Source organism: Aotus nancymaae, unplaced genomic scaffold (genome assembly GCF_030222135.1).
Source record: "Aotus nancymaae isolate 86718 unplaced genomic scaffold, 86718_ANA_hifiasm-v0.15.2.pri h1tg000022l_1, whole genome shotgun sequence".
NCBI lineage: Eukaryota > Metazoa > Chordata > Mammalia > Primates > Aotidae > Aotus > Aotus nancymaae.
This window is the reverse complement of record NW_026988435.1, coordinates 29765797-29791570: the sequence shown is the minus strand read 5'-3', so window position 1 is coordinate 29791570 and position 25774 is coordinate 29765797. Positions and strand designations below refer to the sequence as shown.

Here is a 25774-nt window from a genome sequence, read left to right as displayed (position 1 = left end):
GTAAAAAGGTCTATACATACAACCAGTTTTACAGTTTCTAATTCAACAGCTTTCCCTAATTATTGAGGATTTGAAGTTTAAATTATTAAACTCTCTCCACTTGAAGAATATAGAGCATGTTACTTGTCACAATTCTCTATATATTTATTTTTAAATATTAAATCTCATCTGGTGGAAAACCTGAAAGGAACTGAAGCATATATTTTCTAGTCTAAACTCTGATTGTTAAAATGAAGAGAACATAAGACAAAGGGTCATAATCAATTTTTTTTTTTTGAGATGGAGTTTTGCTCTGTCACCCAGACGGGAGTACAGTGGCGTGATCTTGGCTCACTGCAACCTCTGTCTCCCGGGTTCAAGCGATTCTTCTGCCTCAGGCTCCTGAGTAGCTGGGATTACAGGCACACACCACCATGCCCGGATAATTTTTGTATTTTTAGTAGAGACAGGGTTTCACCATGTTGACCAGGCTGATCTCGAACTCTGGACCTTGTGGTCCACCCACCTCGGCCTCCCAAAGTGTTGGGATAACAGGCAAGAGCCACAATCAATTTATTTTAAAAAAAGTTTTAAAAATTACCACCTTTTGGTAGTCATCATACACACATATGCCAACAGATGGCATTAAAAAATGAAGAGAACATAAGACAGTTAGAGAATCATAATCAATTTATTTGAAAAAAATATGTAGCACCAGGTGCGATGGCTCACGCCTGTAATCCCAGCACTTTGGGAGGCCGAGGTGGGCGGATCACAAGGTCAGGAGTTCCAGACCAGTCAGGCCAATATGGTGAAACCCCGTCTCTACTAAACCTATTAAAAAATTAGCTGGGCGTGGTGGTGCGTGCCTGTAATCCCAGCTGCGCTGGAGGCTGAGGCAGGAGAATTGCTTGAACCTGGGAAGTGGAGGTTGCAATGAGCCAAGATTGCGCCTCTGCACTCCAGCCTTGGCGACAGAGCAAGACTCCGTCTGGAGAGGGGGTGGGGGGTTAAAAAACTACCACTTTTGGTAATCAGCGTACACACATATGCCAACAGATGGCATTAAAATATCTGTAAAGTCAAGGAGCAGCGAGGATGACAAAGTGAAGAACAGAAGAAATAAAAGGAAGTTAAGTCAATAGAGGCAAAAAATGAAGAAGCATTTACTGGTCAGGTAGGGTGGCCCGTTGTATTTTGCCAGACGCATTCCTGGTTTTAGCATCAAATGCCTCAGCACATGGCAGCTGACTCCCTCACAGTGAGTGATCCCTGAGAGCAATGAAGAACTGTGATGCCCTTCATGACCTTGTTTTGGATGTTACATATCATCATGCCCTTCCTGACATTTCTGGTAGCAAAGGTTTGTTTTTAAAAGAGTTGCAGCATTTTTAAGTCTAATATGTACGTCTTTGGAAGTTACACCATCATCATTTCTGTTGTACTCCATTTGTTGCACAGACAAACCCTGATACATTGTGGGATTGTCCAAGGTCCATGAACAGCAGGAGGCTGGGACTCCTGGGGGCCTTCTTGGAGGCTGGCTCCATGGGGAGAGAAATTGTCAATTAAATGCTCCTTTTGAGGAGGAAATGGAATCAAGGGCAAGGCCAGGCGCGGTGGCTGATGCCTGTAATCCCAGCCATTTGGGAGGCTGAGGTGGGCAGATCATGAGGTCAGGAGTTCAAGACCAGCCTGACTAACATGGTGAAACTGTCTCTACTGAAAATGCAACAGAATTAGTCGAATGTGGTGGCATGTGCCTGTAATCCTAGCTACTTGGGAGGCTGAGGCAGGGGAGTTGCTTGAACCAGGGAGGTGGAGGTTGCAGTGTCCAGTCTTGGGTGACAGAGTAAGACTCTGTCTCAAAAATAAATAAATAAATAAAATAAAATAAGAATAGTACACCACTTTCCTTAGACATTGTAATGAACAGATTGTGGATAAACAGAGGTACAGAGAGAGTTTGAGGTAGAGAGGAGGAGATTAAGTCAACAGAATGTATTTACTAGCTATGGTAAAGGCTCATTGATGTCTCCCTACAGTTAGGGATAAGGTAGCAACATGCTGCCAAGACTGGAAATCTTCAGGACAGGAATGAATTCGGAAGGTGAACAGAATAAAGTACTGTGGGAACAGTGGTGTTCCATGAGTGGATTGTACGTTCCTTACGGTCAGGGCTCTCCATAGCATCTAATGTAGGGCCTTATCCATGGGTATCTGATTATTATTTGACTTTCTTTAACATTTTCGCAATGTTATTATGCATACTACTTATTTCAGTATGATTGGCAACATTTGCATTTTGATTTCTAAGATCAAGACAATTTCTTTCATCTTAATCCCTCAGGAAGGCTGTGAAATTTAAATTTATAGAGCATTCTACTTAGCCTGCTGTTTTGCATCTATCAGAGAATGAGACCCCCAGTTTCATGGAAATCACAGGAGTGGCAAGGGGCTCAGATGGAGGAGTTGAGGGGTCCCAGCTATTTCTGCAGATGATCTAGATATTTTGACATCAGCTGCTTTTACTTAACCATCTGGCAGAATGAAAGGCAGAATTTTGTTAATATTGGAAAAGTTAATTGAAAACGTGGTTCTAGAGATTTTGCCAGCAGCTTTTACACTCATGACTTGGTTCAGTGTAAGGACCTGTGTGTGTGTTTTTTGTTGTTGTTGTAAGGACTTAAGTCCTTTGTTGTGTTTGGATGAAATATGTGCAAAAATAACTAAAATGGCCAGATATATCTTATTTTACATTTATATGGGAAGAAATGTTCTAAACAATTTCATTTCTTCAACTGAAATTCCTCAGTGCAATTTTAGTTGGTGTTTTTCCTCCTGTGGACAGTTTTTAGGAGTGATATAAGTTATCATGGAATCACCCAGTTCTTGAGTGTGTGAATGAATGGCTTCTGTTGAAAATTAATTCTTCTTGGCATGGATGTCTCACATTTCTCCAGCAGCTGGCTTTAACAAGGGAGGGCCTATCATGATTAATATGCCTTTTGATTCCTTGATTTAAATAACACCTTTACTCCTGTGAATATACTTTTCATCTCTTGCCAATTTTTTTTTCTTTTTGAGATACCAGAACTTATTAAATGACATAGTACAGCTATTTCAGGACTTCCATTTTCTCTTTTAAAAATATTTTTGTAAAGGTAATACCTGTACACAGAAGGGTTTGAAAATACAGAAGGCACCCTTTTTCATGAAGTTATTTTTGTGAAGTGGTATATTGCCTGCAATGGTAATAGCTAGGACCCCTTTCTCACTACTCAGCAGGTACTATGCAGAGCTCCCAATGAGAAGTTGTTGGCTCCTTGCAGATGATTGGGAGAGGAGACACCAGTACCCTTAGCAGACTTCTGAAGAGCTGAGAGAGTGGTAACCAGAAAATATTCTGGGGAAAACCAGGTGGAATTGCCAGCATATTCAGTTATATTTGGGGATGGTGAATTCTACAGTAAATTTTTCTGTTCAGAATCATAATGCATTCACTTGCTAACTAACAATGCCATGCTCTCAGTCCTGAGAGGTGGCACACAATATTACTTTCAGGCTTGGTCATCAGGCAGGGCCTGGCAGGCATTGTACTCTGTGTGAGTCAGTTGGATTTTATTGTGAGAATGTGGTAGCTTCCACAGTTACTATATTTATTTTAGAAAAACGTCTTATTTGTTGTCAGAACCTTTCGGCAGGTACCACAAAATCTGATATGGGAAAATGTATAAATTTTTCATGAATAAATCCCTTTCAGTATTGGTAATTTCCTTCTCTATTTTAGTGTAAAAGAAAGCACTATCTTATAGGTAACTAGAAATGTCTGTGGCATATATGATACTTCATCTAAAGGAGTGCTGAAGACAGGGCTGATTCCTAACTGAGAATTAGCAAGAAGAGAACTCTTTTTGATACTTGACCCTGTTCTTCTCCCCAGCCTCTGCTTTGGAGCGATGGATTCTATAACTAACTGAACCTTCTTCTTTCAGGTACCCACTGATGGCAATGCTGGCCTGCTGGCTGAACCCCAGATTGCCATGTTCTGTGGCAGACTGAACATGCACATGAATGTGCAGAATGGGAAGTGGGAGTCGGATCCATCAGGAACCAAAACCTGCATTGATACCAAGGAAGGCATCCTGCAGTATTGCCAAGAAGTAAGTCCTGGCTGGTGGCCAGTAGTTCACATTGGATCACATGGATTCCTTTTTGAAAAATTTAACTTCTTATATTTTGCATCAGTTTTTTAACCCTTACAGTAAAAATCTTGATTCCTAATGATTGACCATACCATTAACATATGTATTTGTATTACCCTACAATATACCTATAAATGTTTCTAAAATTATGATGTCATATTATGACCATCACTAAACAGTAAAGTTTAGGATGTCTCAGCACATATTTCTTTTTTCTCACTCTGTCGCCCAGGTTGACCTGCAGTGGCATGATTACAGCTTACTGCAACCTTGACCTCCTGGGCTCCCGTGACCCTCCCATTTCAGCCTCCCAAGTAGCTGGACTATAGGTGTATGCCACCAGGCCTGACTTATTTTTTTAATTTTCAGTAGAGATGGGGGTCTCCTTTTGTTGGCCAGACTGGTCTGAAACTCCTGGGCTCAAGTGATCCTCTGCCTCGACTTCCCAAAGTGCTGAGATTACAGGCATGAGCCACCATGCCCAGCCCTCCACACTTCCTTTTATCTTTAGTATGTATCTCACCATGGCTCTACAGTCAAGGTCTTATGGTTAAAAGTGCTAGAATTATGTTTTTTTTCTGTTACCAGCTTGATATATTTTACTTCATTTATATCTGTTTGTATTCTATTAGATTTTAGTTTTTTCCATTTTGACTATCCTGTTCTTTAAAATGTTATACTCAGAAAGCTCACTTTTCACCCGTTCTGTATTGATAAACATTTTCATTGTTCCCGATTCATTTTTTTGGCAAAAGAAAATACACATTTTTACTTCTTGTACAAAAAAAAAAAGTAAAAAGTGCACTGTTCTGCACTTTGCTTTTTTTTTTAACTTAACTTTATATCCTAGAAATCATGCCCTCCCAGTTTTTGGAGATCTTCATTTTTGTTCAATTCTTTGTAGTCTTTTTGCTGTTACTATACAGGCTACTCCTTTCGCGTTCAATTTAAAATAGCTGGAGTTCCAGGCATTTTATCTCACACTTCTTAGATAGTTTATCTCTTCTAGGACATGTGACTTCATCTTGAGAACATTGGAAGTAATCAGTCTTATGCTTGTTGGCAAAGCAAAATTCTTGACACTCATTATAAACAGCAGATAGCCTGGCAACTGTTTTCTTTTGTTGTAATCCTGTTTGTACTAGAAATTTTTCTTTAGCCTGCTTGGATAATGAATGTTTATTGTTTAATTAAAATTACTATTACTATTAAAATTTTTTTAATTTTAAATTATAAATTCTAAAATTATTAAAAGGTCTAATTTGTTTTGATAGCACGGACAATCTCTAATTAAAAGCAAAAGCATTTATAACATCACAATATATTACATATTAAGTAATTTTTATCTTGAAAGGAGTATGAAACATGATGTGAAATGATGAATAGTGGAAATCACTAATACTGAAGTTCATTATATGTATTTTTACAAGAACATTCTGGGTGCTGATTTACTAAGTATGGGTTGATAATAAATCAGCTTTTGCCTGGGTATGACTTTTATGAAGTATCCATTTTGGAAATAATACTCAAATTCTATTAACGAGTTCTTGTAGTACAATTTTGTAGATAAGTTATAAATTTTATAAATCAGTACTTTGCACCCATTTTATTTTTTGGATATATGCATACTGATTATGTATTCTGAGTATTAAATCGACTTTTTTTAGAGGCTAGAATTAAAATTTAGTTTATAACATTGACCAAATTGTCCTTTTCTGGTGAATCAACTGTTTTGGTACACGTCTCATAGTTTGCATCTAAGTTTTTCCTCCCTTAGTTTCATGTATGAGTAACCAGATGTTTTCACATTTGTATGGTGGCCATGCAAAAGTTACTCTTCTTGCCCCCGGGAACACCCCTTAGAGATCCTACTAATGCCTGGTTAGCTTTACTTTCTGTTTTAGCCTGTTGTTTGTCCCCAGGTGTATTAGTCTGTTCTCATGTTGCTATAATAAACTACCTGAGACTGGGTAATTTATAAAGAAAAGAGGTTTAATTGGTTCACGGTTCCAAAGACTGTACAGGAAGCATGGCTGGGGAGGCTGCAGAAAGCTTACAACCATGGCAGAAGGTGAAGGGGAAGCAGACACATCTTCACGTGGCTGGAGCAAGAAAGAGAAAGAGTATGAAGGGAGAGGTGCTACACACTTTGAAACAACCAGATCTCATGAGAACATTATCATGGGACAGCACTGGAGGGAAGGTACTTACCTATTAGAAACCACTCCCGTGATCCAGTCACTTCCCACCAGGCCCCACCTCCAACACTGGGGATTACAATTCAGCATGAAATTTGGGTGGGACACAGAGCCAAACCGTATCAAAGGATTAAGCCACAGAGTGGCTCTTGTTGGTGGCCACCATGAGTGGAGAGAATTAGCCCTTTGCTGTCACCTTCCTCTTGCAATTCTGGTATTATCTATCCTCCTCTGCCTACCACCCACCCACGGAAGTCTTGCGGGATGATATAAACCAGCCAGATTCTTATACATTGGCTCCATAAGTAAGAAAGAGCCAAAACATCATACCTTGTGAGCCATTTTAATGGATTTGGTCTTCATTTTGTGGCAACAGGAAGTCATCAGACTTTAGTTTTTCTAAGAAGAGGAGTGAGTGTAGATTTGCATTTAAACAAATCACCCTCTTGCTTTGTCACTATGTCCCTACGTATCTCTTCATTCTCCCAGAGACTGCCATGCTGCAGCCTCTAGCCCTGTGCTGTCCATTACTGTAGCTACTGGCCCCATGTGGCTGTTTGGCACTTGAAATGTGGCCAGTGGAAACTGATGTGTGCTATAAGATGAATACCAATTCTCAAAGATAAAATGTGAGAAAACCTGTAAAATGATCACACTCACTTTTATATATATTCAGCATTGAAATGGTTATGTTTTAAATATATTGTTAAATACATCATAAATGTTACTGAGTTGTAACTATGCAATTAAAATTGATTTCACTTGTTTCTTTTGACTTTGCATGTGGCAGCGAGGAAAATGGGATTCCATAGGCAGTTGCATTCTGTTTCCATTGAACAGGGGTGTTCTCTGTGCTATCCCAAGCCGCCAGTGACTCTGGGCCCTAAGAGTCTTAGATCCCATGATCTGGCAAGTGGGAGAGGGAGGTAGAAATGAGGAGTCCCTCCAAACCTTCCACCAGAACTCCACTGCAAGTACAAGTCAGGGAACAAGGCTTGTTTTGGGCCCTTTTAAATACATCTTTCATTAAATACATTTTGATGTAAGATGATGATATACCTTTTCTAGAGCCCTGCCATTCCCTCTTCCTCCTCAGACATATGTCTCTGGGTACTAAGGGTGCAATGATGAACCTCACAAGGCCTATTATTTAAAGGGGGAGAAAAGCTTGTAAAATCTTAATTTTAGCAATCTAAAAACTGACATGGTGACAGTGACACTAATACCACCAGACCATCATTGATCATTCACAAAGAGTCAGCTACTACGCTAAGTGCTTGCACTCATTTTTGCCCACTCAGTGATACCTGTGGGGAAGAACCCAAGGAAGTCACCTTGGGGAATTCGCAACATTTAAGGCAAACAGAGAAACTGCACCATCCATGGAGATGAGCAGTGGCCAGAGAGAGAGGATAGGAAGTAGGAGGTGTTATATGCTGGGAATCAAGCTATGTAAATTTTTAAATGAGGGAAACAATAAGAGAGCAAGCATGATGCGAACAGAAAGCAGTTGCAGTGTAATTTTTGACAAGGTAAAATCATGTCTGTCATGCAGACTGAACACATGTCAAATATTTTATTCAATTTATTAATAAGATGAATGGTAAGATGTTAAAACTGGTTCGTTTCAACTTGGAGAGATTTAAAATTCCTTCCCCAGCACACTTGATTTGCATGGCTATGAACAGGAATCATCTGGAATGATCTGGAATACCATGGAATTATTTCCATGGTACAGGAACACTTGCACTGCTATGAGATGTCTGCAGTATCCACCCCACCCTTACAGAGGTGTAAGGGTGCAAAATAGCTTGTATGGATATAAGTTATAAGAGTGTAAGAGTTTTAAGGGTGTAAGTTGTAAAATAGCTTCTTTAGTAGCAAGTCAACCAGAGGAACATGCTGTGGAAACAGATACTCCTTTCCCTACCACCCTCAGGGTTTGAAAGACAACACCTGCATTTCACTGCTAAGACACCCAGAGCTGTGACAAAAGACATTTCTGCTGTTTAAGCCATTCACAGTAAGGCAGCTTAGCATTTTGAGCTAAGACAAAGACTTACTGTGGCTTCTGTAGGCAAAAGCCCTACAGACCCAAAGCGTTGTGAGAATTAACATTTCTAGAGATCATGACTTACAGTGGATTTTATCCAACACTTAGCTCTGACCTAGAGCACGCTAGTCATCATTAGGCAGATGCTTCTGGATGGTCTTTTTTTTCTGGCACAGAGACTGGAGCGATATGGGCAGGGGCTCTGTATCCATGTTATGCTGAGAAAGCCTCCCATAAAATGGAGCCTGTGCTTTCCTTTTGCAGTGACTATTTCTTTCCATTGATAGAATTCTTTTTTTTTTTTTTTTTTTTTTTTTTTTGATGGAATCTCACTCTGTCGCCCAGGCTACAGTGCAGTGGCATGATCTCGGCCCGTTGCAACCTCTGCCTCCTGGGTTCAAGTTCAAGTGATTCTCGTGCCTCAGCCTCCAGAGTAGCCGGGATGACAGGTGCATGCCACCACACCTGGCTAATTTTTGTATTTTGGTAGAGACAGGGTTTCACCATGTTGGCAAGACTGGTCTTGAACTCCAGTGATTTACCCACCTTGGCCTCCCAAAGTGCTGGGATTATAGGCATGAGCCACCACGCCCAACCTTCCATCGATAGACTTCTAAAGAGGTGTTTTTTAGGCAAGAGTTGGCAGAGTGCTGGCCTATAGTCCAGATTTGTCTTCAGTTGATTTTTACCCACTTCAAATGCAGAGGCCATGATAACTCAATAGTAAAGTGATAAATCCATGGTATGACTGAAAATATTTGCTTGTAATATCACAAAGTATGCTTCCGGAACACATTAAGCACACAAGATCCTTATATTGTTCTTTTTGTTTAGTGTTTATGGTAGTTTGTATGAATCATAGATGACCACAACAGACCCTCAGTTGTTATTATCGTCTTTGATAGAAAAAAGTACCTTTCCTCTCTTCTATACTAGAAGCAAAAAGTGTCTCTCATAGCATCATGGAAACAACTCAAATATGACTACATCAATTATTCATCTTTTTTTTTTTTTTTTGAGACAGAGTCCTACTCCGTCAACCAGGCTGGAGTGCAGTGGTACGATCTTGGCTTACTGCAACCTTCGCCTACTGGGCTCAAGCAATTCTTGTGACTCAGCCTCCCAAGTAGCTGAGATTACAGACACCTACCACCATGCCTGGCTCAATTTTGTATTTTTAGTAGAGATGGGGTTTCACCATGTTGGCCAGGCTGGTCTCGAACTCCTGACCTCAAGTGATCTGCCCACCTTAGCCTCCCAAAATGCTGGAATTACAGGCATGAGCCACTGTGCCTGGCAGTTAATTCATCATGTAACAGTATAAAGCGGTCACTTGCCTTAATGAACTATTACAATACTGAAATTTTGGCCTGAGGAATTTAGAAATATAAATAGAACAAAGCAAAAATAATATTCCCCTTGAAACATATGCTGAAATCTAGGGCTAAAATTAGAATTTTTAGATTTTATTTCCTGTTTCTTTGGGATGAAATGAAGTTTTCAAAAAACATAATTTTATTTAAACCAAAGGCTTTGGGAATTGAGAAGAATAAAGGAAGTGCTCTTCAATTCTGCATGTCAAGAATCTGTTTCTTCCCAAATTTAATACAGGCAAATGTAGTCAGAATTTATTGGGCACTGTTAGGATTTTGTGTCAGGTGTTGCTGAGTTGCTGAATACCATTCGTGGCCTATAAGGACCCTATAAATGTATTGATACAATAAAATTGTGAAGAAAATTTAGAAAACTGCCAAGGTAGAATGAGGTTACAAATTAGAGGGTCTTATTCTGGAGATAAGTGGGAGCTATGGGAGATTTTTAACATGAATGTTTTGTGGTCAAGACACTCTTAGAAAAATTAGCTTGTTTCCAAGAGTGGGTTAGACTAGGGAGAGAAGGAATTCAGATTACAAATAATAGTGTGAAAAGCGTTGTGAGAGATTATCCTGTCATCCTGTCACTCGTGATACCCTGAGGTGCTACATTAAGGGCATCATTGCTCTTTGACACCCGAGCAGTCCAGGAAGGCTACATCTTCAGTCTTCAGACTGTGTCCTCACAGTCTTAAGCCATGTTCTCACTTTATGGTAGAAGAATGCAGGCAGGTGTTACGTATTGTCAGTTAAACTAGAAACGGGATGAGTCCCCATAGTATTCTTCCTCTTTTAAAGAGAGAAATTGAAACAGCCTCCTCCAGCCTCTGTATTCCTATTAATAACATGCAGTGCACTTCCCAGAGCTAGCGGCTTCCTAAAGGTGTTGATGTCTCTGGTAACTTATACTGTGGGGCAGGTCGCTGGAGGGAACTTTGAACAAGGTAAGCCTCAAATACAGGCAGAGATTTCCAATTGGGAAAGTTAGACAGGTGAACGTGGCTTTGTTTATAATCTCTTTTTATTGAATTATGGATATATTCTCTTTTTCCTGTTTTCTTTTCCACCCTTTAACAATATCTATTCTCTGCCACTTTAACCTTCTGTCTTTAAATGAACACTTGTTTGTCTGTAGTAATAGGATCAGCAAAGGACAGCAGTGCCTGAACAAAGCAAAAACTGCTGTTAGATGAGTTGAGCAAAACCATTTCCTTTGCCCAACTTTCTACTCGAACATACCTAACTGAACATGGGATTCTCAGACAAGAATTATTTCTCAACCTTTCTTTTTCCATTTTTTTTTTTTTTTTTGAGGCAGAGTCTCGCTCTGTTGCCAGGCGCCAGGCTGGAGTGCAGTGGCGCAATCTCGGCTCACTGCGACCTCTGCCTGCTGGGTTCAAGCAATTCTCCTGCCTTAGCCTCCCAAGTAGCTGGGACTACAGGCATGCACCACCATGCCCAGCTAATTTTTGTGGTTTTTTTTTTTAGTAGAGATAGGGTTTCACCATGTTGGCCAGGACGGTCTCTATCTCTTGACCTCATGATCCGCCCGCCTCGGCCTCCCAAAGTGCTGGGATTACAGGCGTAAACCACCGTGCCCGGCCTCTTTTTTCATTTTATAGTATGTATGAAATTAAAATATGTATGAAATTAAAATAAATAAAAAGCAAACAACTGAGGTGGTCTTTTTAATCTTACCGAGTTGGAAGGTATATTGTATACATCATCCAATGGGAGAAGCCCTGGTACATTCTTTTTTTTTTTTTTATTTTTTTTTATTGCATTTTAGGTTTTGGGGTACATGTGAAGAACATGCAAGGTTGTTGCACAGGTGCACACCTGGCAGTATGATTTGCTGCCTCCCTCCCCTTCACCTATATCTGGCATTTCTCCCCATGCTATCCCTCCCCAACTCCCCACCCCCCCCACTATCCCCCCTCCCCCCAACAGACCCCCGTGTATAGTGCTCCCCTCCCTGTGTCCATGTGTTCTCCTTGTTCAACACCCGCCTATGAGTGAGAACATGTGGTGTTTGATTTTGTGTTCTTGTGTCAGTTTGCTGAGAATGATGTTTTCCAGGTTCATCCATGTCCCTACGAAGGATGTGAACTCCTCCTTTTTAATGGCTGCATAATATTCCATGGTGTATATGTGCCACATTTTTCCTGTCCAGTCTATCATCGATGGGCATTTGGGCTGGTTCCAGGTCTTTGCTATTGTAAACTGTGCTGCAATGAACATTCGTGTGCATGTGTCCTTATAGTAGAACGATTTATAATCCTTTGGATATATGCCCAGTAATGGGATTGCTGGGTCAAATGGAATTTCTATTTCTAGGTCCTTGAGGAATCGCCACACTGTTTTCCATAGTGGTTGAACTAATTTACACTCCCACCAACAGTGTAAAAGTGTTCCTATTTCTCCACATCCTCTCCAGCATCTGTTGTCTCCAGATTTTTTAATGATCGCCATTCTAACTGGCGTGAGATGGTATCTCAATGTAGTTTTGATTTGCATTTCTCTAATGACCAGTGATGATGAGCATTTTTTCATATGTTTGTTGGCCTCATGTATGTCTTCTTTTGTAAAGCATCTGTTCATATCCTTCGCCCATTTTTGAATGGGCTTGTTTGTTTTTTTCTTGTAAATCTTTTTTAGTTCATTGTAAATTCTGGATATCAGCCCTTTGTCAGACGGGTAGGCTGCAAAAATTTTTTCCCATTCTGTTGGTTGCCGATTCACTCTATTGACTGTTTCTTTTGCCGTGCAAAAGCTGTGGAGTTTGATTAGGTCCCATTTGTCTATTTTGGCTTTTGTTGCCAATGCTTTTGGTGTTTTGGTCATAAAGTCCTTGCCTACGCCTATGTCCTGAATGGTTTTGCCTAGGTTTCCTTCTAGTGTTTTTATGGTGTTACGTCTTATGTTTAAGTCTTTAATCCATCTGGAGTCAATTTTAGTGTAAGGTGTCAGGAAGGGGTCCAGTTTCTGCTTTCTGCATATGGCTAGCCAGTTTTCCCAACACCACTTATTGAACATGGAATCCTTTCCCCATTGATTGTTTTTTTCAGGTTTGTCAAAGATCAGGTGGTTGTAGATATGTTGTGTCGCCTCCGACGTCTCTGTTCTGTTCCATTGGTCTATATCTCTGTTTTGGTACCAGTACCATGCTGTTTTGATTACTGTAGCCTTGTAGTAGAGTTTGAAGTCCGGTAGTGTGATGCCTCCTGCTTTGGAGAAGCCCTGGTACATTCTTGACCATTATTACTTTGCTATGGGCACCTTCCAACCTTGTAGGCCGAAAATTGACTGACAAATCACAGGTACATATATGGTATGGTTTTGGAATTGGAAAGATCCCAAGATTCTTATTAAGTGAGACAGTTTTTGAATAGAGGGATCAGGCTACCTATATGTGAGTATGGATATATTTTATGCATTAGTGGTCTGTATAAATGTAAGGATTGCTTTACTGACCGTAGGATTTACTCTAGGGCTAAAAAAGTTGAAGCCGGTTTGGATATTTTAAAACAAGAAAATCAGCCCTAGATTGAAAGGGAGAGAATATGAGAATCTAGGCTATGTGTACACATCTGCTCGTGTTGTCACATTTGTGTCCCGGCCTATTTATTTTGGTTTCTCTCCCATCTTCCCCCCCACCCCATTTGTTTTCATTCAGCTCTTTGAAATTAGAATAGCTTAGCCATCAAACAAGGTTCTTTGACAGTATTTTTCAACTCTGAATATGAAAGTGTGGCTATAACAATATATTTATGTAGAATGTCAGAAGTAGAGTTGGGCCAGATTATTGGGAAATATGCAAACGCCCTGCAGCATTTTACCGCCTTTGCTTTTACATAAGGCCATCATTTGGAAACATAGCACGCTGATGCGTCCCATTATTGCAGTAGCGTTTCATCAGCTGCACGCTGCCTCTCAGCTCCTCATTAAGTTGCAAGCAGAGAACGTTTTCGGTTTCCAGTTCTCTTTCTCAATTAAATTAGAGATTCTATTTTCAGTATTCCTCATCATACAAAGCATTTATGTTGCGAACAGTTTAAGATGTGATTTTTCTTTGTATTCCAGAAAAATTGAAAGAATGTCATTGAAATCCAGAAACAGAAGTATATATTGTCTAGGACATGCCTTGTCTTGGTTTATATGCCAAAGTCTGAGTAGTTTAAAATTTATAATTAACATACTCTTTGAATGCCTAGAAATGGCATCTATTTTAGTTGGTCCAGTTTCATCTTATATAAAATAGAGCAATCGCTAACTCAGAGGATTATGCTGTACTACACATAAAACATTTGCAATGATGTCTGGTACTTAGGAATCCCTCAGTTATGACATTTTTCTTACTCTCTTCTTGGATATGTTCTTTGAAAAAGGAATTGGTATGGAAAAGCTTTGAGAAGATGAAAATATACAAGATAGGCTAGCTCCGAAACATTTTGTTACAGAGCGTTGGATTCTCTGTTTCATGTATATATTCCTATATGCTAGCTGCAGTCATGCAGATATAATTTGGATCTTGGGGCTTTTTTCCTTTTTCACATGCAGTTATAAATTTAGAAAACTGGCTGTTTGCTCTGGACTAAATTTATTTATTTATTTAAATTTTCAGTGCTTTAAATGCAAAATTCTAAGCATATGTACAAGTGGAAAGAATAGTAAAGTGAACCTTCCCATCTACCTGTCACTCAATTGCAGTAATGATCAAATTTAGTCACTCTTGTTCCTGAGTTAGTCTGAAATGAAAGGTTTTTCTCTTGTGACTATTCAGTGTCTCCAGCAATTCTGGCAAAACACAGGCAAGTTTGTTGCTGACCTCTGTTAGTGACCTGTAAATTAAGATGTGCTAACGCATCACGTATTACTCATTGACCTTCTGCTTATAAGTTTAAAACAATTTATTAGTACCACATAGTTTTTATAGTGTTTTCAAAAAGAAATATCTCTGAGAATTTGATTAAAAATGAATTTAAAAATTGAATGACTAAATAGAAAAGTAGGCAAACTGTTTTCAGAATTAGTAGCAATTTCCAATTCCATTTACTCTGTTCATTAACTTTGTTTTCAGCCTTTTGTTAGCCACATTTGATTTTGTGTTTTTGAAATGCCTTTGGTCATTTTAGGACTTTTGGCATTCACCACTGGTCCTAGGTGCCCTGTTTACAAAAGGGACTTTTAGGTTTTCCATTTGTCCTTTGTGTTGGGAACAGAGACACGTTTCTGTAGGACTCTGACAACATATGTCTTTAAAAAGTTTTTTTTTTTAAATATTTCTCTTCTTGGCTTTCTTAAATATCATCAGTGTCTTTTCTTGCTTTATGTATTTAGCAACTTAAATGTCATCTTGTCTGAGATCAATATATTTCCAACTTGGAGAGATAGTGAAAAAAAGGCTTCAGATTTTTTAAATTTGGAACAAAAACATTCCGATGGTGACCAGATTTCAAGGTATTTTTCAGTAGACAAAACTACTTAGACTACCAATAATAAGCTTTTAATATGGATCTAAAATTGTTTCTATTCTACCTCTTTACTGGTTGTTAGTATTTGGAATCTCTTATGCACTCTTAACACTTCATGTACTGATACATTCACTTTCAACGATAAAAATGGCTCTATGACCAGGTAGGTAGGCTGCTTTTCAGATTCCTATACTGACTGGATGAATGGGCCCCGTTAGCCTAAGTGAGAGCTTAACTTGTCGCTCTTCCTAAATGTCTTTCTTAGCTGAGTGCTTGTTTATATTAATCTACTGCTTCTTACGGCAGATGCTGTGATTTGTATAAGCTGTCATATCTACTTGGAAGAACAATATTGAAAGGCATTGAGATACTTATTTTCCTCAATCTCGTAATCCAACAACTATTTAGAATATCTTATTTAAGAAATAGATTTGTAATACCCAATGGGAACTTAATAAACACTGAATGTCCCTGTTTGAATGGATTCTGACCTTAACCAGAAATAATCATTAAATATTTATCAGACACTTACTGTACTATCCCAGGGTTGGCCACTGTTGAGGGAACACCAGATGAATCATATTGTCCCTGCCTTCAAGGATTGTGTATTCTAATAGGACAGACAGCCCATCATCAGAATAGGAGGTAGAAAGTGGTCAGGGATAATGCGATCAAGGAAAGTGGAGGCTGAAGGGGTAGGATAGAATGGTGTGCGCACAGAGATTGAGGGGATCATGCAATGGGAATTAGTGAACCAGCATGTGAGCTGGGCCTTTTTCTTGGCATTTGTTCAATTGGAAGGAGTATAAAGCTACTAAAGTAGCTTATGTTTAGAGATAGGGCTTATTGAAGGGGACAAGGGATCTCCTGGAATCCAACTGCACATCCTAAGACCCACAAGAGTTAAAGGGCACCTGGGCACCTGTCAGATCCTGTCTCTGCCAGCTCCAGTCTTGTCTGTTTCTCATCTTCGCTTGTCTCCCTGATTGTTTCCCTATTTTCCTTCCCTGGACTGATTGCTTCTTCCAGATGCCTAGTTCGAGTCCACCCATGGGATTTTTGGGGGTTTTGTTTTTTTTTTTTTTTTTTTTTTTTTTTTTGAGGCAGGGTCTTGCTCTGTTGCCCAGACTGGAGTGCAGTGACATGATCATGGTTCACTGCAGCCTCAACCTTCTCGCTCAAGCTGTCCTCCCACCTCAGCCTCCCAAGTAGCTGGGACTATAGGCGCAAGCCGCCATGCACCCATGGGTGTAGACATGCCACCTCAGGCTCAGACTTATCCTCACTGCTAGTCAAGTTTCTTCCTTATCTAGAGGCAGCTTGTGTGTGTTCATGAAAGCCCTTGAGGTAGAGAATACGACATTCAGTTTGGTTTTCACGGGCTCTAATGAGCTATAGGGATGACACTGCAGAGTTGAAATATAGTCACTAATGAGTCCTCCGTCAGAGGGCTGAGGGTGGGAGCACCACATAAAAGGAGTTGGGGGTCAGCAACCTCCTGATAGTCTGAAAGCCAAAGGTAATGGATATGGGGCTCCACGGGGAGGCTATAGCATGCCACATTGTGTTTTCTGCCCTTCAGGAAAGTTCCTTTTCACCAGGCAGGCAGTACAGATAGGTACTTAACAGCCATGTGAGGCACACTGATAAATACCAGAAAACATTGCCTAAAAGAGGAGTTAGCATTATTTCACCGTGAGAGGAGGAGGTTTGTCTAGATGGGGAGACCCCAGTGGGCTTGGGCATTTGAAGTGTAGTCTAAGGGATCTTAGGTAAGAGTGTGTGTATTTATATATGTATTTATACAGCAAATGCTCTGTGTGGCTGTAATTTTGGAAAATTTGTAGGAATTGAGGACAGCGTATTTTTCTACTAGCTGACAGAGGCCTGGGTTTGCTTCTGCTTTAAGTATAAATATCTCGAGTCCTTTTTTAAAAAAGAATGTCAAGAAAATGATCGGAGTTGGGTTTCACGTAAGAAACATTTTAGAAAAGGAGTTTCAGACTTGGGATTTGCTGATGTTTGCTGTATTTGCAGATTATTTGCACTACTTGTCATATTAGCAGTACATATATGTTTTGCAAAACACATGCAAATTAAACAGCTGAAGGAACTTTTATCTTTATTTCCTATGTAAGATTTGAGATGTTGCAAATAAAATATTAAATCATTGAACTGATGATTATAATTATAGTAGTCCTCCCTTATCTGCAGAGGATGTGTTTCAAGAACCCCAGTGAATGCCCAAAACCTTCCAAACCCAATATATACTGTGATTTTTTCCTATATGTACGTACCTGTGATAAAGCTGAATTTACAAATTAGGCATAGTGAATAATTAACAACAACTGATGATAAAATAGGACAATTATGACATTATGCTACCATCACTACTCTTGTGCTTTGGGGCCGTTATTAAATCAAATAAGAGTTACTTGAACACAAGTGCTATGATCAGGTGACCAATGGGCAGGTACCATGTACAGCGTGGAGATGCTGGAAAAGGGATAATTCAGTTTCTGGACAAATTAGGGTTTGGGTATGGGTTTGAGATTGCATCACACTACTCAGAATGGTGTGCAATTTAAAACTTATTGTTGGCCAGGGAGTGGTGGCTCGTGCTTGTAATCCTAGCACTTTGGGAGGCCAAGACAGGAGGCTCTCTTGAGGCCAAGAGTTTGAGACCAGCCTGGGCAACATAGGATGACCCCGTCTCTTTCTTAAAATTAAATATAAAAGAAAAATAAAACTTCTGGTTTATTTCTAGAACTTTCCATTTAATATTTTTGGACTGAAACCATGGAAAGCAAAACCACAGATAGGGCGGACTACTGTAATTATGATAAAAATCAGGAACTTATCTAGCCACGAGGACATTTGTGTTTCTGATTATTTTAATTTGTATTCTTGACTAAAATGATGAACTATATTTATGTTTATATCTTTAAATATAAATGAACTATATTAATATCTTTATAAATGAACTATATATTTAGTTCATTAAAATGCTTTTTTTTTCTCTCTGGATATACACTGGGGCTGTTTAATAAAAACCGAGGTATGATATTGGGGATTTTCCTAGGAATTTTAAATTTTAACATGTTTGCTTTTGTTTTCTTTTGTTTTGTTGTTTGCTTTCTGAGTTGGGATTTGGCTGTGCATGTGGCAATTGCTTTATCTAAAGGGTCTTGCTCTGCTTCAGAAGAAATTTTGTTACCTTGATTGCTAATGTTCTCCCTTTTAAATAAACCTCCTGATCTTAGAACAGCAAAACTGTTACTTGACAAATTTAATAATCCCTTATCTCTGAATAAAACTAACTGAATCAGGTTGAATTTACTGAGTCCATTTTAATAGGGCAGTAGGAAAACTATGCATGAGTTCGAATTTTACAGTCTCCACAGCCATCTGCATATTAACAATTGTCATTGTCAGTGTTATGGAGAGAGAAGCTGAAGCACAGAAAATAACACATATGTCCTAGATTTCATGGTGGGAATTGGAAGTAAATTCTGTGTTTGGCTGATCTTTAGGGAAAAACCCCATCTTCATGGATTTTAATTTGTCAATTTTCGATTCTGCCTGCTTAGAAATAGTCAACCTAATCAGGGCCCATTACTGCCCTGTCACACCAACTATTACCATAGGAATCTGAAGATGGTACGCAACCCAACGTGAAAAAGAGATCCTGTTCTTCTGGTAATCAATTTGAACCCTACAAACAATTTGTTGGTTTTACATTGTAAAGAGGGACTCGTGATGTGAATATGTCTGCTACTGGGTTTATAGAAAACCAAGGAGTCCTGAGGAAGTTCTCAACTGGGTTGTATTTCAGTGAAGTGGCAGCTAGAATCCCTTCAGAAAATGCAGTAATTCACACTTTACTGCACATAAAGTCGCGTCCCTCAGGGTGAACTCTCAAGTGTCATAGAGTTTATGACTCATGAGTGCTATAGTTTTGTGATCTAATAAACAGTAAAGATGGTGGGAGAATTATATTCCTGTGCCAAAAGCCACTTCACCTTTCATTATGTAGAAAAAAACCAGGGGATTATTAACATTTTTAGTGGCATTTTAAAGTTGAGCATTTTCTGGGATCTGAAGTGGCCACATTGAGATATTAAGACACTTAAGAACAAAGTAAAATACAGAGAAGTATTAATAGCTGGATCCCTCTGGAGCTGGGTTACTGTGGCGGTGATTTCAAGAATAACTCTCTCAACACCCACCCCAGGATTCTGATTTAGAGTTTTGTGTGTGTGTGTCCTCATAGCATATACCTCTACCACTGAGTTTCTCCCTTGCTGCTACACTGATTGATACCTTATTTTTAAATTTTTGTTTTTAAAATAGACTTTTTTACAGCAGTTTTAGGTTCACAGAAAAATTGAGAGGAAGGTATAGAGGTTTCCCATACACCTGCTCCCTCCACACATGCTTAGCCTCTCCTATTATCGCATCCTCTGGGGAGTGGTACATTTGTTACAGTCAATGAACTGACATTAATACATCATCATCACCAGACGTCCATAGTTTCCATGAGGGTTCACTCTCGGTGGTACACATTTTTTGGGTTTGGACAAATGTATAATGACCTCTGTTCATCACTGCAGTATCAGTGAGAGTTTCACTGCCTAAAAATCCTCTGTGCTCTCCCTGTTCGTCCTCCCCCTCCACTGCCCAAACCCCTGGCAACCACTGATCTTTTTAGTCTCCATAGTTTTGCCTTTTCCAGAATGTCATATAGTAGGAATCACACACAGCATGGAACCTTTTCAGATGGGCCTCTTTCACTTAGCAATATTAGTTAAGTTCCTCCATGCCTTTTCATGGGTTCATAGCCCATTTCCTTTAAGTGCTGAGTAACATTCCATTGTCTAGGTGTGTACCCCGTAGTATTATTTATCCATTCACAGTACCTTATTTTTTAACTGATTTTTGGGTGGGCTGGGACTAAGGTGAGATAAACAAGGCACTCAGGAGTTGATATTAAGAATGTTTAACGATTCTGGGCGCAGTGACTCACGCTTGTAATCCTAGCACTTTGGGAGGCCGAAGCGGGTGGATCACCAGGACAGGAATTCAAGACCCGCCTGGCCAACACAGTGAAACCTCGTCTCTACTAAAAATACAAAAATTAGCTGGGCGTGGTGGCAGGAACCTGTAATCCCAGTTACTTGGGAGGGTGAGGCAGGAGAATCACTTGAACCCGGGAGGTGGAGGTTGCAGTGAGCTGAGATTGCGCCACTGCACTCTAGCCTGAGCGACAGAGCCAGACTCCATCTCAAAAAATAAAAAATAATAAAAAAAAGAATGTTTAATGAAATAGTTTTAAGAATCAAAATTACTGCAAAAAACCTCCACAATGAACAAAATAACAACATTTTAAACAAAGATTGAGTCATGCTGAGCCCTCTGAATGTCACTGACAATCATAAGTGAAATTCCATGTATCGTCTGACTCACCCCATGGACATTATCTTGCTCAGAATCCTTGTTCTCCCTCCAGGGAAGGCACTGCTTCTCCTGTAGCCTTCTCAGGTCAAAGTTCTTTTCTCAGAATCCTCATGGTGTTACCCCTAGAGGTGGGGATGTCCTCTTTTCCTCTTCATTTTTGTTGCCAAATCACTCTTCCTTTCTGTTCTGTAAAAGCATCACCCCACCACCACCTCATATTTAGGACATTACAGACTATTATCTCCCACCAATTTATTTCATAGCAAAAATCACCTCACACTTGTAAGAATCCTCTCTTTCCCCTTCTTGCTTCTATTTTAGCTCTCCTGGAAAAATAGTATTTTAAGTCTGAATGAAGCCTATAAATTAAAAAGTTGCATTGCTTAGTTTTTTTTTTGAAATGGAGTCTCGCTCTGTAGCCCAGACGAGAGTGCTGTGGTGCAATCTCTGCTCACTGCAGCCTCCGCCTCCCAAATAGCTGAGATTACAGGCACGAGCCACCATGCCCAGCTAATTTTTGTTTTTTTAGTAGAGATGGGGTTTCACCATGTTGGCCAGGCCGGTCTTGAACTCCTGACCTTGTGATCCACCCACCTTGGCCTCCCAGAGTGCTGGGATTACAGGTGTGAGCCACTGCGTCCGGCTGCATTGCTTAGTATTTTGAATGGAATGACTAGGTGATTGTCATTTGCGTCTTTTCCTTTTTACTGAATTTCTTTAGTTTAGTCAGCAGTAGAGCAGGCGTGACTGTTAGGGGGTAGCAGTACAGGTTGAATATCCCAGATTTAAAAATCCTAAGTCTGAAATGCTCAAAAATCCAAAACTTTTTGAGTGCCAACGTGATGTTCAAAAGAAATGCTCGTTGGAGTATTTTGGACTTTCTGGATTTGAGGTGCTCAGCCATTAAGTATATAATGCAGATGTTCCAAAATTGGAAAAATTCAGAGACCTTTAGCACTTCCGGTCCCAAGCATTTTGGATAAGGAACACTCCACCTGTACCTTACAGTAGAGGCTCATTAGATGCTCGTACATGCCAGCCCCTGCCTCAAGTAACAATTTATTCTTTTTGTGTGCTCTTCCAGGTCTACCCTGAACTGCAGATCACCAATGTGGTAGAAGCCAACCAACCAGTGACCATTCAGAACTGGTGCAAGCGGGACCGCAAGCAGTGCAAGACCCATCCCCACATTGTGATTCCCTACCGCTGCTTAGGTGAGCCGGCCAGCCGTGGAGCTGGTGTTGATTGGGGGCCTGGTCTTAGGGAAGAAAAAGAAGCTGCTCCTCTTAGGTCACATACATAGACTTGTTCTTCATCACATTGCCACTCTGTGCTGTACTGTGTTTTGGACTCTTGCAGTTACATTCTGTGCACTGACACTACAGGAGCAGTATTTTTAAGTTCCCTGCCTCAGAATGAATTTACCGAGGGTGTTTATTGAAATTACAAATTCCGGGGCCAGTCCCATGACTCCTGAATCATGAAAAATGCCCAGTAGTAGATCTGGGAATTCTTATTTTAACATATCCCATAGATGATTCTTATGTACACTGACTAGATCTGTGGAACTGGGGCCTTGTGTGTTTCTTTACATAGACTTTCTTTTATTTTTTTTGAGATGGAGTCTCGCTCTGTCACCTAGGCTGGAGTGCAGTGGCGCGATCTCGGCTTACTACAACCTCCACCTGCTGGGTTCAAGCAATTCGCCTGCCTCAGCCTCTCAAGTAGCTGAGACTAGAGGCATGTGCCACCACACTCAGCTAATTTTTGTATTTTTAATAGGGATGGGGTTTCACCATGCTGGCCAGGCTGGTCTCGAACTCCTGACCTCGTGATCTGCCTGCCTCAGCCTCCCAGAGTGCTGGGATTACAGGTGTGAGCCACTGTACCCAGCCCACATAGCCTTTCTAGAAGAAAGAATCTAATGTAAAGCTGCAGCATTTTGCTAATTTCTAAGAAAAATTTAAAAAGCTTTTCTACAATAAGTACTACTCTTTTTTGGTGATGGTAGAGGAATTGGAATTGGGAAAGCTTTTATTCTGCTTACATCAAACTGGAGGACAGTTTGATCACTAATGTTTACTGTGTGTTTCTTTCACAAACCTCAAATTTACTTCAACCTTTTGTTTTAAAAATTGAGTAGCTTTATGTGGTATCATGTGCTTTGCCTCTGGCAACTGTCATACTCCATATTTAATCTGACTTGGTTATTAGTCTATTCCTAGTTGTTATTTTTATGTGACCAGTCATTGCAGAAGTCAAGTTCTTTGCTCGGATATTTTACATCTAGATGTTTTCCACAAGTGTATTCGTCAGTAGGCAGGTTGTAAATAGGATGGAGAGATTGTCTGTGGAGATTGTAGACAAATACTGATGTACATTTTGATAACTTCTTGTAAAGGTTTAAAGGAATATTTCAAAGAAAATCCAACAGCACACTTAGAAAGTAAAGGATAATTACTGAAGATTCTGGAGATCTATATAATAAATACATGGTCAAAAATAAACATCATAAGAGCATACCGATTGCTGTTCATTCGTGTGCATAATTTGAGACATAAAATGAAAACACTGGGCATTAGAATAAAGATTTCACCTGGTGGATTTAATCGCAATGTAATTTACTCATAATGTAATTGATGAAGAGAGTGTAGAAAACTAGATTCTTAAACATTTGATAATTCAGAAGTTTCCTTGTTCCTCCTTACTCCTTGTTCCTAAATGCTTTACTCTTAATGCTTTTCTGGCTGATCGAAAAGTGCAGTTTAATAAGATGAAAATAAGCAGCACTTAAATGTTAGATACAGAACTCCTACTCAACAAAATATAGAGGTCATCTGTCTCTGGGAACTGTATATTTTATACTCAGTTATTACACCAAGAAATAATGCACAGAGACTAAACAGTTCAGTGCAAGTTAGGAAGTAGATCATAAATCTGTTAATTTGATGGGCCAGGCTTTGTTAATGATTGGTTTCTCTTGGTTCTTACTTGTTCTATGAAGTATTCCAAATATATCTTCATTAGGATGTAAGCTTACTGAGAACAGCTAGTAGGTCTTTGGATGGGCATTACTGCTCCTGGTATGACACTCAAAACTGTAGTCATGTTTCAGAAGTGAACTTATGTTTCAATATCATTTACATAGATCTTTCGGCTTCGTATTCTGTTGGGAATGTTTGTATTAAAGTTGATGGAAAGATGAAATCCACATTAAGATTGTAATTTACCACCTAGTGCCAATTGTTGTAGCAAATATCCTTTGAACCCCAAGTCTATTTAATCCTCTCTGCTGACTACTTCCTTTGTCCCTGCTCTTCAAGCCTCCCCATCTCTGAAAAGCTCTCCTTCCTCTGCGATTTCGTGGCTCAAGCCTGTAATCCCAGCACTGTGGGAGGCTGAGGTGGGAAGATTACTTGAGCACAGGAGTTAGAGACCAGCCTGGGCAACATAATGAGACCCTATCTCTTAAAAAACAAAACAAAACCTCTCCTCCTTATGGTAGGAGTGAATTGAAACTCTGAGTGAACCAACAGTACAACAAGTAATACAAGATGTAAAAGATGTCCTCAGATCTAAATATCAAGTCAGAAGATTTTATGATAATATTATAATTACACAGAGACAGTTCAAATATTTGCACTTGTTGTGTTAACTGTATTATGCACCATTTAGGGAAACAACAGCCTAAGTAATGTGGTTTTAAATAATCTCATCTAACAAACACCTGTTTGATAGTAAAGTTAATAACCTGTCCTCACCTTATGTTTTTAACCATTATGGGAAGAGAACCACTTGAAAATGTTTCATTCCACTGACAAATAATGACAGAACTCTGGTGCACAGGCTGGAGATTGGCAAGGAGAAATGGAGAGAAGCCCATAAAATAATTCTTTCTCTGGAAAGGAGTTAATTCCTGCCGAGACTTTGCCATCAGCAATTATCAGATTTCTCTTTCATCCTTGGAACAGATTTTGGGCTCCTTTGATGTGGAGGTGCATAATTCAGGAAGATGGGCCACTTGCTGCATGTAAAGCAAATTTCCCAGTTCTGGCTTAGTGTCCGATATGAAATAAGCATGTTGACACTAACTATTCTTGACTACTAATGGGACTAGATAATCATTAGCTATTTCCTGTGGGTACTTGGCCTGTTTGAATCGTTTTACCATTTTTTCACATTTTATGAGTCACTGGTCTTTTTCCATTGGACCTGAAATTAGACCCGAATATGACAAGCAGAGCATATGTTGTCTCTTGCTTTGTTATTAACCTTAGATTAGAGTTAAGGAATATAGGCACTGCTTTTTTCTTAGGTAGTGGCAAATTTTCCAAAAGTCTAAACCCAAAGTATATAAAGTAACCTAATAGAGTATGCAGAGCATACCTTGTCTTTCAGGAAAAGGAATTGAAAAACATAGATGTATAATTCATGTACATTTTACTTGCACTTAATAGGTAGGCAGTGTTGGTTCTTAGTCTCTCTTCACGGGGTATACAAGTACCGAGATCCAGAGGTTGGATCTCTTGCTATAACTCACAGCAAATACAAGGAAGAGTCAGCACTACAGTCCAAGATCTCTTGATTCTTGGTCCAGTGTTTTTTTTTAAAATAATATACACAAAAATTCGTATTAGAGCAAATATTCACTTAATTTACAAAATACATTCATATAGGAAAAACTTAGGAACTAGAGACAATAAATAACACTAAAAAAGAAACTTAAAACTATTGTTGCGTTGATAAAGGAGACAACCATGGCCTAGTACAGGATAAATCTCCACATGGTCTTGTTTTCTACTTTAGAGTAGTGATAGGTAACATTCTCACATATTACTTGCTGCCTAGCAGAGCATTACTGTTCAGTAGTAACATAAGTATGCTCTGAAATCCCCAACTATATCGAAATATATGTTTTAGACAAAAGAGTTTTTTTTTTTTTTTTTTTTTACAGACCTAGCAAACAAAATAAGATTGTCTTAAACATTAAGCATATTAAAATTCAAAGCGAAGCTTGGAGAGAGAAACATGCTTG

The 25774-nt window shown here is 39.5% G+C and overlaps 1 protein-coding gene across 6 annotated transcripts in view; it reads left to right on the top strand.

Moving 5' to 3' along the window:
- The window catches only part of APP (amyloid beta precursor protein), a 281113-nt gene that overhangs the window by 58815 nt on the left and 196524 nt on the right, over nt 1–25774 (top strand). For all 6 annotated transcript variants that reach the window (XM_064380074.1, XM_064380073.1, XM_064380072.1 and 3 more), the window contains exons 2-3: nt 3975–4142; nt 21824–21953. In XM_064380074.1, the coding sequence (XP_064236144.1) occupies nt 3975–4142; nt 21824–21953 (298 nt within the window). The remainder of the gene's footprint in view (nt 1–3974; nt 4143–21823; nt 21954–25774) is intronic.